This window comes from Apus apus, chromosome 3 (assembly GCF_020740795.1).
Source record: "Apus apus isolate bApuApu2 chromosome 3, bApuApu2.pri.cur, whole genome shotgun sequence".
Lineage (NCBI taxonomy): Eukaryota > Metazoa > Chordata > Aves > Apodiformes > Apodidae > Apus > Apus apus.
In genome coordinates this window covers 104,462,067-104,475,988 of record NC_067284.1, presented here as the reverse complement: position 1 = coordinate 104,475,988, position 13,922 = coordinate 104,462,067, and the positions used below count along the sequence as shown (strand labels likewise).

At 56.1% G+C, this 13,922-nt stretch overlaps 1 protein-coding gene across 4 annotated transcripts; it reads right to left on the bottom strand.

The window, feature by feature from the left end:
- Positions 1–3,680: 3,680 nt before the first annotated feature.
- On the bottom strand, positions 3,681–10,132 carry STMN4 (stathmin 4). Of its 4 annotated transcripts, none has more exons than XM_051615698.1 (6): positions 10,039–10,132; positions 6,835–6,892; positions 6,526–6,621; positions 5,194–5,402; positions 4,814–5,005; positions 3,681–3,870 (listed from the first exon to the last, which is right to left on the bottom strand). In XM_051615698.1, exons 2-6 carry the CDS (start codon positions 6,845–6,847, stop codon positions 3,811–3,813), a joined length of 570 nt encoding a protein of 189 aa, XP_051471658.1. In that variant the 5' UTR covers positions 6,848–6,892; positions 10,039–10,132; the 3' UTR covers positions 3,681–3,810. The 4 variants fall into 4 exon arrangements, with proteins under 4 accessions (XP_051471658.1, XP_051471659.1, XP_051471656.1 ...); XM_051615699.1 differs by having other exon boundaries at positions 5,194–5,399; XM_051615696.1 differs by lacking the exon at positions 3,681–3,870 and adding an exon at positions 3,878–4,323.
- Between the last annotated feature and the right edge of the window lie 3,790 nt (positions 10,133–13,922).

Sequence of the window (13,922 nt, the reverse complement as noted above, 5' to 3'; positions counted from 1 at the left end):
GTCCTTGTTGATGAATATTTAATTCCATTACATTTTCCTGTTTTGTGGTGAGTTCAAAGAGGGTTCAGCAGAGGGGAAAGGCAGCTGCGTTAGAAACAAAGCATCATTCCTGCCAGCCACTTCTCTCTTGATGCTCTGCTGGTTCCCTCAGGGTTTCTGTAGCTTTTACACTGTTCTGAACTGTATTCTGCCTGGAACCTCAGTTTTGGTGGGAAATCAAGTGGAGAAGTTACCTTCCAAGCATCCTACAAATTAATATCCCCAAGATAATAAACCAATGTTACTTGTCTTTCCCTCTGCAAGGTTTGCCTTGGTAGTCTTTCTTTGGGGATGTTCCCAAGACATGGCAGATGGTGTTTGGGAGTTGTAAATGGGCTGGTCTACGTTGCTGCAGTATCATCACTAGCCTTGAACATCTGGGCACTACCAGTGGTGGGAGGAGAGCTTTCTCACCCTGTGACACACGTGTATCTGATATAACACCATTCCTGCAGGGTCTGACCTTCCCTCTTTGTACTGCAGATGTTCAAAAGGCCATGATGTCTTCTGGTTAAGCAATACCCTACTAAAAAAAATAATTAAAAAATCACTTGAAGGAACAACGAGCTAATTAACTAGTGACCAAATCATCATTACTAAACTATGATTGGATTTTTGCACATCACTTTCAGGTCCCTTCCAATCCAAACCATTCTATGGTTAAACACAACAATGAAGGTAGCACTCTTCAGCCTTTTGAATCCTAAACTAGTACTGCTGGGTTAGTTTCACCATCCTTTTCTCCTCACAACTCGTCATACCAGGGTGCAAGTGAATGCCTTTGTACTCTCTTGCACTAAGCCTTTTGGACATAACCCTGATGGAGAGTCCAGTGAGTTGCTCAAGACAATCACATGAGTTGGGTCTCCAGATCAGTGTCACCAACATCTGTAGGCATTCATCCTCTGACCACTGAAAGACCCCATTGTCCTGAGTTCCTTACCTGGTTTCATAACTCTTTCCTCTTTTTTTAATTATGATTTTATTTATTTGTTTGTTTGTTTATTTCTATTTCTACCTTAGCACTTTGTTTACTCAGCTCAATCTGCCCCTAATTACTTTTTCTTCCTTATTGGTCCCAATTCTGTTCCATAGAATGAATCACAGAATCCCAGACTGGTCTGAGTTGGAAGGGGCGTTAAAGATCACCTAGAGCCAACCCCCCCTGACACAGACAGGAACACCTTCCACAAATACTCAGATTTATTGTATTTGATGTCATGGTTGAGGTGATCTTGGCCTTCTATGGCATGACTTACATGGTTGGCTGTGGATAGGTGGCTTTGCAAGACTCTGCACCCCAGAGTCCACTACAGTTATGGGGTTCACTCTTGAGTACATCCTCTAACACATATCGTTCTGCTTCAGATGCGACTCCTCCACCTTCCCCAAAGAGCTTCTCATACACAGTCTCCAGGCTGGCAGAGCAAACAGAATAACGTGGTTTTCATCCTAGTTTGGAGTTCACACAGCATCCTTTTAGATTGGATATTGGGAACAATTTCTTCCCCTAAAGGGCTGTCAGGCCCTGGCCCAGGCTGCCCAGGGCAGTGGTGGAGTCTTCATCCCTGGAGGGATTTCAAAGCTGTGTAGCTGTGGTGCTGAGGGACATGGTTTAGTGGTGGTCTTGGCAGTGCTGGGTTAATGGTTGGACTTGAGGATCTTAAAGGTCTTTTCCAACCCAAATTACCTGATGATTCCATGATGCTATTACGCTCTCTCTCACTCTCATTTCCACATCCCTCCCCCCCAACTCCCTTTCACAGAACCACATAGTCACAGAATTGCAGGGGTTGGAAGTGACCTCTGGGGATCATCTAGTCCAACCCCTGTGCCAGAGCAGGTTCACCTAGAGCAGGTTGCACAGGATGGTGTCCAGGAGGGTTTGGAATGTCTTCAGAGATGGAGACTCCACAACTGCACTGGGGACCCTGTTCCAGTGCTCTGCCACTCTCAAAGTCAATAAGTTCCTTCTCATGTTTAGATGGAACTTCCTATCTTCATGTTTGTGCCTGTTACCTCTTGTTGTGTCACCTCTGAAAAAAGACTGGCCCCTTCATCCTGACACCCACCCTGTAAGTATTTATAAGCATTGATAAGATCCCCCCTCACACTTCTCTTCTCCAGACTAAAAAGACCCAAGTCCCTCAGGCTTTGCCCTTCCCAGCCTAAGGAACACTGGGATGCCAAAAGAAACCCAGAAAGCAGTCCCACACAAGACACTCCAGAAGATAGTGAGAAATGGAAAGAAATGCCAAGGCAGTTTATTTACATCGGTTGTATACAAAAAAGGACAGCTCGTGCCACAGCCAGAAGAGCCCCCTTCATCTCCCTCGCCCACCAGCCTCTCCCATGTTCCCCTCCCCAAGCTTCTCCCCCCCCGGGGCTCTGGGATCTGGGTGAGCATTTGGAGACATGGTTCCCTCCAGACCTGCGCCAGAGCTTGGAAAGCCTTCTCAGGCCATGGTGAAGGCCAAAGTCTCTGTTAGAAGCAGGGTTAGGGGCTAATGAGGTTGCCAGGGCATCATGGCACTGAGACCACTGCCTGCTGGTAACTGGGAGACAGCAGGCTGCTCACTTTGTCCCACTGGGAAGGGTCTTGCTGCAACTTCTCTGCACCATTCCTGAAGGCAAAGACCACTCAGGGGACTGCACAGCAGCTCCCACAAAGCAACTCCTGGGCTGGTTGCAAGCTGTTGGTGGGGTCCCAAACTGGCTTTCCTCACAGCTTGGTGTCACTAGGAGGTGCCATTGTCATCTGTGGAGATTCCCTATGGCTGTTGTCTTCTCCTGATCTCCAGAGAGGCATTTCCATTCCACCTCTGGCTCTTCGGCTCCCCTGGCTCCTCTTCCCCTCTTGGTTTTCCTCACCCCTTCCATTATGGTTTCCACAGCCCTTCCCTGTCTTCCTCTCCTGCTTTCTTTCTCCAGGGGGCTGATCTCCCTTTTCAAATAACCACCTCTAGAAGCTGATGGCTTTCCAGCTGCTCTACAGCAGGGAAGGGGGATTTCATCCAAGAGTTCCCACTAAGACAATTTTCAGGAGGTTCTTACAAAAAAAAGCAGCTCTTTGGAAAGTCATGGGGCTTTGCAGTTTCACCCTTGATAAGGATCATCAGTATCTCCTACAGCCAGATAAAGCCTTTGGAGCAAGCAAGCCTCACTCTCTGATCATCTCCAATGGGGTGGGGTCTTCTTCTCCCCCTTCCACAAAATGATTCTGTAAAGTCTATGGGCAAATAATGGCTGCTTTGGGCAAGAGGCCCTGAGTCCAGGCGGGAAGAAGGGAGGGTTGGACACCAAGAGATGTTGCTGCCCATCAGTGGGTTGGGGTGAAGAAGAAGGAAGCTGGAGGGATGCCCACCTGCCTGCCCAGCACTAAATTAAAGTCACACATGATGTACATTCCCCCCCCCCCCATCTTCCCTCCCCACCCACTCCACCCCCCCCCGGGCTTTTCCCCAGGGAGAGCCACGTCCTCCACTTGACCAGCCCTTGGCTGTCTCCTGCAGACCTGGTTGACGGGCATCTCATGAGACCCACCAAAGAGATGGACATCCCAAAAACAGCACCCTCCCGCCCCACCCTTCTTCCCTTTCTTTCTCCTCCCTCCCCACCCACCCCCAAACGAATAGGATGGCTTCACTGGTCAACTCTTTACATTCACGAACAAAGACAGCAGAGGAATGTCCACTCTTCTTCCATCATCCGACCTTGCGCTGCCGCAGCCTCCACCACCTCCCTGGAGCTGTCAGTCCAACCATCGCCTCTTTACCTGGAGGCTTCTTCCTTGAGCTCCTTGTTTTTCCTCACTTCTTCTGCATGTTTGTCCTGTGGAAGGGAGGGCAGGAGGGGAGGAGGGAGGAGGGAGGCACACATTAGCTGGACGGACTTCAGGGTCCCCATGGGTGGGCCATGGCTTCGGAGGGGTTCGAAGGCACGAGGGCGTTTGCGAGGTTCATCCCCCAAGGGACACCACCGGTGGGGTCAACAGCGTCCTCTCCTCCCCTGGGGTGTTTTAAGGACTGTGATGGCACTCAGGGACAGATTGTCCTCGCCCTCAAGCTAGGAGGTAGACGTCAACCAGACAGGATGGACCCGGAGCCCCAAGGACTTGGGGTTAACTCTGATTGTCCTTCATTATCTCGTGCTCTCTGCCTCTGACTCAAGGCTAGCTGAGGCGATTGGAGAAGGGCACTGGGCGAGCTCCTTGCAGAAGGGATGTTTTGGAGGGAGCTGGAGGTGGTGAGGGTGGGGCCTTCCGTGCTGAGGTTGGGAACAGACCTGCTTCGGGGAGAGAGAAGAGGTCTGCAGAGCTTGGCAGGATGGAAGCATCTCCTAGCGTGGCAGCACAGACCCCTTCAGCTCTGCCAGGGAGCTGATGGCTCCATGGCCTCTGGGAAAGGGACCAGGGGAAGATCTGCCACCTGGGAGGTGGAAAAAGTGCCAATGTTGAGTCAAGGCCATCACAGTCAGACACAGGGAAAGCAAAGGTTTGCATGTCTGTGGACAAGATATGGGTCCCACCCACCAACCACTAGTGAGCCTACGAACACATCAGGTTTGGTGTGGCCCCAGGTAGGACCTTCCACCCCAGATGGGATGTTGTGTTTGTTTTGCTGCATGGTGGGAGGGAAAGAGGGATCCCTCCCTTAGGTGGTGTCCCAGGGGGTAATGCCACCCCAAAAGCCATGCCAGGTGCCCAAGTGGCCTGTGACACCCTCCTTGACCCATGTCCCAGCACATGCCCCCTCCCTCCCTGCCGAGCTCTCACCTTCTCCTGCAAGCGCTCCAGCATGGCTGCTAAATGGGCCTCACGGTTCTCCTTGTTGGACTCCATCTTCTGTGCCAGCTTCTCTTTGGCCATTTTGATGAAGTTGTTGTTCTCCTCGATGGCCTTCTGGATGACCTCCCGCTCATGCTCCCGCTTCTCTGCCAGATGCTTCAGCAACTCAGCCTCTTGGTACTGCACAGGCAAAGTGGACATGATGACCATGGGGCCATTGGTCCCTGCCCCTCCTGGGGCAAAACCAACCTCTCCAAACTCAGCAATGTCCCCAAAGGTGAGTTCAACCTTCAACCCCAAGTGCAAGGTTGCGAGTCCTCATGGTGTGTCCCTGTGCTGCAGAGCCATGAATGAGCTTCTGGACCTACCTTCCTCCTCTCCTCCGCAGCCTCCAGCTTCTTCTGGATCTCCTCCAGGGATGGGTCGCGCCGGCGGGGCAGCGAGGCGTTGAACTCAGGGATGCCATCGAAGGAGGGGGGCTTCAGGATGACCTCAAAGGACTGTCCTGAGGTCCGCTTGTTGAGCTCGATGACTTCCATGTCAGAGATGACACACCAGGTGAGGTCTACCGTGTCTGCTGGGAGAGGGACGTGGGCTGACCACCGGCACTTGTGCCTCCCACCCCAACAAGCAAACCATTCCCACGTCCTTCACCTGCAGCCCACCATGTGCCACTATATCCCCAGGTCTCCATGACCTTCACCCTGCATCCTGAATGAACCCCTGTGGTCCCAATGACCCTATGACCCTATGACCCAATGTCATAGGTTGAGGCAGGGATTCCAAGACACCCATCAAGGTGCTGAGCTGGGAATATCAAAAGAGCTGCATCCCCAGCAGTGTGACCAGCAGAGTGAGGGAGGGGATTGCCCCCTTTTTGTTCACTCAGGTGAGACCACCTGCAGTGCTGGGTCCAGTTCGGGAGTCACCAACATGGGAAGGACATGGAGCTGTTGAATTGAGTACAGAGGAGGCTACTGAGATGTTCCTAGGGCTGGAGCAGCTCTGCTCTGGAGACAGGCTGAGAGCATTCAGTTGTTGAGCCTGGAGAAGAGAAGGCTCTGGGAGACCTTAGAGCACCATCAGTACCCAAAGGGGCTACAGGAAAGCTGGGGAGGGACTTTATACAAGGGCAGGGAGTGATGGGATGAGGGGGAACGGTTTCAAGTTGCAAGAGGGGAGATTGAGATGAGATCTGAGGAAGAAGTTCTTTGCTGTGAGGGTGGTGAGACACTGGCCCAGGTTGCCCAGAGCAGCTGTGGCTGCCCCATCCCTGGCAGTGTTGAAGACCAGTTTGGATGGGGCTTGGAGCAACCTGGTCTAGTGGGAGGTGTCCCTGCCCATGGCAGGGGTGTTGGAACTCTATGATCTAGATATCCCTTCCAATCCAAACCATTCTGGGATTCTATGAGTACATGGGTAAGGTGAGGGACCGGGTAGCCCCCAAGAGAGGGGCGAGCAGGAAAGGCTGCATTAGCCCTGCTCGAGGAACTGGGAATGGGCCCACGAGGTCCCTTTCTAGCTGTAGAACACCCCACACCTATCCAGGAGAAGCCCAGCTCCCTGCTTCCAGAAGGTACCACCAAACCTTGGAGCCACTTCTCTGGGTTTGAGGATGGCACCGCTCATGCCAAGGTGGGGTCTGCAGCCCCCCCACTGTTCATGCCCCCCTGGGCTGTGGGTGGGCAGCAGGATCCTACCTTCATAGGTGTACGCCGGCTTGTTCAGAGGGTCCGAAAGGAAACAGGAGCAAAAGAGGGAGACGAGGGGCAGCTCCTTCATCTTTTCTTTGTAAGCTGGGAAGAGATGGTGGGATTGGGGTCAGAAGGAGGGGAGGGTACTGCCAGGCACTCAGGCCAGTGGCTACCACTGACCAGGGTTGGCTGGCAACACAGCTTGCTCAGATACTGCAAACTGTGGACCCCCAGCATGGGGTAGGTGTGGTTCCTGGGGTTGGGTGAGCCGTGTTGCCCCCTGTGCCCATATGCTGCCCCATCATGGTGACTTACCAGCCAGAGTCATGGTGTGGAGATCCTTGGGTGTCTGCAGCAAGAGTGTTCCTGGGGCCTGGGGAGGGAAAGAGTCAGGGTCAGTGTGGGGTGTCCTGGGGCTAGGGGCATCACCTGGCCCTGCCTGCTCGTGCTTGGCCCCCACAGGGTGTCCTGCAGCTGGAGGCATCTCCCTGCCCTGCCTGGCCCCTGCAGGGGCTCCATTCTGGGGTCGACGTGGTGGGAACACTCTGGGGACATGGGGTGGGCACACACTGGTGTGACGGGCACATGGTGGTGTGATGGACACACTGGTGTGATGGGCACACAGACTTGGTGTGATGTGATGGGTACGTGTTGTTGGGATGGACACAGACTAGTGTGATATGATGGGCACATGCTGGTGTGATGGGCACCCACAGTGATGAGGCCAGCAGGTGGTGGTGAGGTGGGCCTGGCACACTCAGCCCTTCCCCGCTCTGGGCCCCCCCATGCCTGCACAACTCACAGGTGTGCACACAATGTGCCGGGAGCAGCGTGCACACGCATGCACACTCACACACGCACACACACATGACTCCTTTGCACAGCCCCTGCTGTGGACCCAGACCTGCTGCCACCTTCACTTATGCCACGAGAGCCCCAGCCCTCAGCTCACCCCTTGCAGATGGACTGTCCCACAGAGTCACTCTCCCACATCCCACTGGGACCCTCTCCAGGGGTCTCTGCGGCTGGGGGTCCCAGCTGGTGGTATCCCTGGGACCCACCCACTGAGACCCATGGGGAGCATGGGACCTGCCATGGGGTGGTAACACCCAGGGACTTGTGACAACCCATGTCCCCTGGGACCACCTTCCTTTCCTGGGGATTCTGGAGGACATGAACAAGAGGTTGGTGGCATCAGAGGGGTTTCCTGATGGACATGCCCTTGCAGGCTGTGCCAAAGTGGGTTTGGGTTTTAGAATTATTCAAGGACCCTTCAATCTTTACAGCCCCCACCCCAGGATGAGGAAACTCCCCTGCCCCCCCTCCCCCCGGCCCCCCCAACCTTGTGCATCCCATCAGGCCATTGCAGCTCCCAGAGCGACAGTGCATCGCAACCCAGCTCCATCTGAGGGGGTCCTGAAAATTCCCAACCACTCATCCCCAGTTCTGCTGGGATCTGACACAGGGATCAGGGAAATAACCTGCCCACAGCTGCCAGGGGTTGATGGAGGGGGGAACAGGGACAAAATGTGGGGGCACACTGCTGGCAACACCTTCCCAAAGGTGCTCCCCCTTTTTGAGGTGAGCCCTGGAGCTGGTGGGATTTGGGGGTTCCCTGAGACTTAACCCCCACCAAGGAATTTCCTCCAAGGCAGGGAGGGATGCTCCTGTGGCTCCTGTGCCCACATCAGCACCTGCTTCCCCGTTCCTTGCATTCCCACCCCAGAATCCTTGGGTTTTCATGGTTGTGGGGGGGACCTGGAGGTGTTTTAGGCTACAGACCATTCCCTGCCAGGTGACCATAAGATGAAACAGCTAAAATGCATCAAACCCCAGAAGGGGAACAGTGGGGGAGACCCCAAATAGATGGGATCTATTCTGGGGAGTGGGACCAGTTTGGGTGGTGGGGCAGGGAGGATGGAACCTGTCGGCCCCAGACTGAACAACCTGTCACTTCCAAGCTCAAACCTGTCCCCTGGCTGAAATCTGTCCCCCCCTCCTGATGAAATCTGTCCCACTCAGATCAAAGCCTGTCCCTCTCAGAATGAAACCTGTCCCCCACGGGGTGAAAACTGGATAAAATCTGTGCCTCCCAGGATGAAATCTGTCCCCCCAGACTAAAATATGTTCCCCTCAATATGAAATCTGTCCCACCCCCTGAGACAAAATGTCACCCCCCCAGGATGAAACCTGTCCCCCCAGGTCGAAACCGCCCTCGGATCCCAGCCTGGAGAGGCAGTGAGAGCAATCCCGATCCTACGCCCGGCAAGACGCACGTGGCAGGGAGGGGTCCCGATCCCACCCCGAAGGGCTTCAACCTGGTTTCTTATCCTCTGAGACGGCGGGGACCTTCCCCTACCCCCCCACCCGTCTCCCATCCCCTTCCCTGGAAGAATCTCCCAGGGGTGCAGGGAGGGGATGGAGAAGGGAGGGAGGGTTCCTGCTCCCTCCTTTGAAGCTTGTGAAGGGAGGGATGCTCCCCCCGCCCCTTTCTACCCCCGCCTCCCCCCCCCATCCCCCTCAGCCGCCTCCTCCTTCCCTCCCCCTCGTTTCTCCCCCCCCTCCGGAATAAATATTTCAGCGCCTGCTGAGAGCAGGTCACCTCCGCCAGCATCCTGCCACCATCAATAATTCAGGCTGGTTCTGCCCTCCCGGGGCGGGGGGATTCGTGTCCCTGCGCCCACTTTTGGGGCACCGGGGGAGAGGGAGGGCTCCAGGCGAGGTGCTGCATCCCTCTGGGGGTGTGGGATCCCCGAGGATGCCGAGGGTCTCCCGGGGATGCTGAGGGTGCTGGACCCTCCGGCAATGCTGGGGGTCTCTCGAGGATGTTGGGGGTGCGTGTCCCCCCTTGGTTGCTGGGGATCCCCCTGAGGATGCTGAGCGTTCCTCGAGGATGCTGGGGATACGGGACCCAGCTGGGTTGCTGGGGGTGCTGGACCCCCGCGAGGATGCCGGGGGTGCTCCGGGGATGCTGGGGTGAGGGACACCCCCCGGGGATATTGGGGATCCCCCGACGATGCTGGGGGGGCAGAGGTGGAGGATGCTGAGCCCCATCCCTGCCTCTCCACCCCCCGGGCAGGGCAGGATCAGGCCCTGGGAGTGAGGGAGGTGGGAGGGGGCGCCCGGGGTGGGGAGGGTCTCCAAGATGTCGCGATGGAGGGGGACACAGAGCTAATTCCTGCTGTCCAGGCGGATCGGGGGGGTCCGCGGTTGCTGGGGTGGGCGGCGGGAGGGAGTATCACCCAAAAGAGGGCGGGGGGGGGGGGACTGTGGGGGCTACCCCAGCACGGCGAGGGGGATGCTGGAGGGATGGGAAGGGAGACAAAGAGGGGTGTCACAGCCAGAGACCGACATTCGGGGACCCTCTGAAAAAATCCCACCATCTGCCCCCCCCCCCTTCAACTCCTCCCCAGAAACTTTTCAACCCTTCGCCTTCCAAAAATCACACTCCCTCCCTAATTAACCCTAATTAAATCCCCCCTCCACACGCACACACACACACAGACTCCAGGCACTCACCCCACCGCGGGTGCTTGAGCTGCTTCTCCGCGCTCTCCGGGCTCATTTAACGCGGGCGCGGGGGTCTGCGCGGAGCATCCCACCCGGGGGGTGGGGGGTGTGGGGGGGGGTGGGGGTGGCCCCCGAAATCCCCCCCCCTCCCATGACATCACCTCCCCGGCCGGCGATTGGAGCAGCGTCGCCGCCGCCGCCGATTGGCTCCGGGACTGTGCGAACCGGGTACCAGCCCGGTGACATCACGCCCAGCAGCTATTTTCGGGATGGACCTGAGGAAAAAAAGAAGGAAAAAAGGGGAAAAAAAAAAAAAAAGGGTGTGGGGGGATTAAAATTAAAAGATAAAAAGAATTAAAGGGCAAAAATGATAAAGATTAGGGAGGTGCGCTGGGGCTGGAGGTGAAGAGGGGGGAGGGGGTGCGGTGAGGGGCTGGATTTGGTCCAAAAAGGGTTATTTTGAGGGTTGCGGGGTGGGCGGGGGGGGGGGGAGGGGATGATGGATTGAAAAGGTTGGTGGAGAGCAAACGTGGGCTTCAGGCTTAGAGCAGGTCAAAGCTGGAGAGTGACAAAGTGACAAAGAAGGGGACTGGGAGGGTGTCACGGAGCCCTGGTGGCATGTCCAATGGGACCAAAGTGTTCCCTCAAATCCCACACCAGCAGGGGCTACGGAGCATCCTCTCCATCCTGGGGAGCAATGGGATGTCCTCCATTCTCCCAGGGCCAGGAGGAGACACAAGCTTGGCATGACCCATTCCCAGCTCCAAAAACACATGAGGACTTCTCCTTTGAACTAGGCAATGGGAGCTCGGAGAGGCCGAGACCCAGATCCCGAAATTATTTTGGTGCAAACCTCAAGGTCCCCAGGGAGCCCTGGCAGAGTTAGGACAACTCTTAGGGCTGTGTCCTTCCCAAAAATGGATTCTCCTTTCCTAGATCTGCTTCCCCCTGGCCTATTTCTCAGAGTCTGACAGTGATCACAAGCCTGGCACCTCTGGGAGCTGCAGTTGGGTATATTTAGGCATTGTTCTCCTCTGTCATCCAATGAACATCAGGGGGGTTGTGGGGAGGTGGTTCCCACTGGAGAACATATCTAGGGTGGCTTTGCAAAGCCCATGGCCTTAGGACGTGGAGGAGGGACAGGGTGACCCAGCAGGGAATGGGGGTGATATCGTACATGTGACAATGCAGCTCATCGTGGGACAGCTGTAACAGGGCTTGCTGAACCTCAGCCACACGTGGCTTCCTTCTGAAAGGGTCATAGAATCACGGAATCCCAGACTGGTTTGGCTGGGAAGGAACCTTAAAGGTCATCTAGTTCCAATCTCCCTGACATGGGCAGGGACACCTCCCACTAGACCAGGTTGCTACAAGCCCCATCCCACTTGGCCTTCAGCACTGCCAGGGATGGGGCAGCCACAGCTGCTCTGGGCAACCTGGGCCAGTGTCTCACCACCCTCACAGCAAAGAATTTCTTCCTCAGATCTCATCTCAATCTCCTCTCTTGCAACTTGAAACCATTCCCCCTCATCCCATCACTCCCTGCCCTTGTTGAAAGTCCCTCCCCAGCTTTCCTGTAGCTTCAAGTTCTGGAAGGTGCTCTAAGGTCTCCCCAGAGCCTTCTCTTCTCCAGGCTGACAACCCCAGCTCTCCTGTCTCCAGAGCTTCTCTCCAGAGAAGAGGTGCTCCAGCCCTTGGATAATCTCCATGGCTTTCTCTGGACTCAGTCCAAGAGCTGATGAGTGAGCTCTCTGCTGGACCCCCTCCTGGCTCAGCAGAGATTGTGTGCCCACCCAGGTGTGGGTTCCACGGGTAGGGTGTCCTGTTGGATGTGCAAGGATGTGCAGAGGGAATGGAGGAGCCCGGGCAGGGAAGGGTCAAGACACAGCAGCCAACTGGAAAACAAAGACCCATTGTGGGGACCCACGTGGCTGCAGGACGGTCCCTGCTGGTGGCTGGCACCGGGAGGTGTGGCAACCCACGAGGGAGGTGCAAGGGGTTCTGCTCAAATGCTCCTTTGAGCTCCCATGGGTCTAGGCTCGGGGCAAACCTCCCTCCCCATCAGCCTGCCTCAATGGCCACAGTTTAGCTGCACGGTTGGCTGCAGTTGCTGCAGCTGGGGGAGATGTTGGGAGCCCTTGGGGGGGGTGGGGGGAAGATTACATCCAGGGGTTCTTCCTGGTGCCCCAGCTCCACAAGACCAAAATCTGGGGGTACAGAGCTTGGTTTCAACTCCTGGAGCCCCTGCTGAATGCTCTGGGGACACTTGGCAGTCACCATCCCTGAGGGTTGTCACTCGCCACCCCACAAAGCCTGCAACACCAGCAGGTTTTTCTCCAGCAATGAGTGCAGATCTAAATGAAATGAGGTGCAGAGCAAAGGAGATTTATGTCTATCCAGGGACTGTGGGTTGCCATGGGTTAGCCCTTTCCCACCCACATCATCCTTGGGGTGTCACCTGACATGGAACCATCTCCAGCATGGCTGAAGGAGGGGTTGACCATAGAGCCAAACCGATGTTGTGGAGCAGAGCCCCGGCAGCCAGAGAAGACTGTGGAAAGTGAATGGTTTCCCTCTTCCCACAGCTGCAGCCTACTGGTTTAGGGAAACGTGCTTGGCATCCCAGTGCCGGCATCCAAACCCTTCCCGGGAAAGGGTGGGAGACACGGGGAAAAACCTTTGGCTGTGGGCATGTAGCATATAGGACCCATCTTGCAGCCTGTGGTCCATCGGCTGGAGAATGAGGATAGCCCTAGGGGAAGGTTCGGGTGTCCCGGGATGCTCCTCTGCCTAGGGGAGACCCTAAGGATGAGGTGAGCAGATCCAGTGTCCCCCCCGAGCCCTTTCCCACCCTCCAGCCAGAGCTTTTGCAAGGCTGGGGGTGGGCTCTGCATTCCCCTCCCTCCCTTCCTTTCCCAGGACATTTCCAGCTCCCCCCGCACGAAGGTTCGGCATCCTGGGATTCCTGGCCTTGGAAAGAGCTAGCAGATCCCGACCATCACTGTCAGGATACAAGATTAGCCCCAACCCGCCAGCCCCAGCGCTGGGGACCCAGGTACAAGATCTGTTCCCAGGCCCCTGCATCCTACGGACTTCCCAAGAACTTGGGCATATCCCGGGAAACCTCCTGTGGGGCGTCCCCATCCCTCCGGAATACACCGTGCCCGGCGCTGGCGGGTACCCGGGGTGCGGGAAAGCTGGGGAGGGGTTGGGAAGGGATGGAGGGGGGGGGGGGGGGCGGGGAAAAAGTGCTGTTCTCCTCCGGATTGGGCAGAAATGACATCATCGCCGGGCTGTGAGCCAATGGGAGAGCCGCCTGCTCCTCCGAAATATCGCCCGTCCATATAATTGGGGGGGGGGGGGAGTACAGCCTAATGGGGTGGGGGATTTCATTGTCCCTCCCCCCTGGCAGCCCTCCCCTGGTTGGAGTCATGGCCCCCCCCCCTCCGATACCGGGGACCACCACTCGCTCCCATGGACCAGGGTATCCCACCAGCCCCAGGGACGGAGCAGCACTGGGATGGATGGGAATGGGGATCCTGGACACCCGCAGGCTGGAGAGGGACTCCTAGCTCAGCACCCTCAGCACGAGCAGCCGAAAATTATCCTAAAATGACATCAAAAGCATCATCATCATCATTAATGAGATCCTTCTAACTGCTGCAAGGAGGATGGTTTGAGCTTGGAGAAGGTCCTGCAAGTACTCAGGGGTGTCCCAGATGGGATCTCAGGGTGTCAGGGAAGAACGTGATGGCTGCAGAGGAAGGTTCCACGCAAAAACTCACCTGCACCTTTCCCCAAATTCATCCTACAATATCGGAAGTGTGAGTGAATGCTCTGCCCTGGGGAGACACCACCCAAGGTTGGGGGCTGGAGGAGAGGTTTGTGTCGGG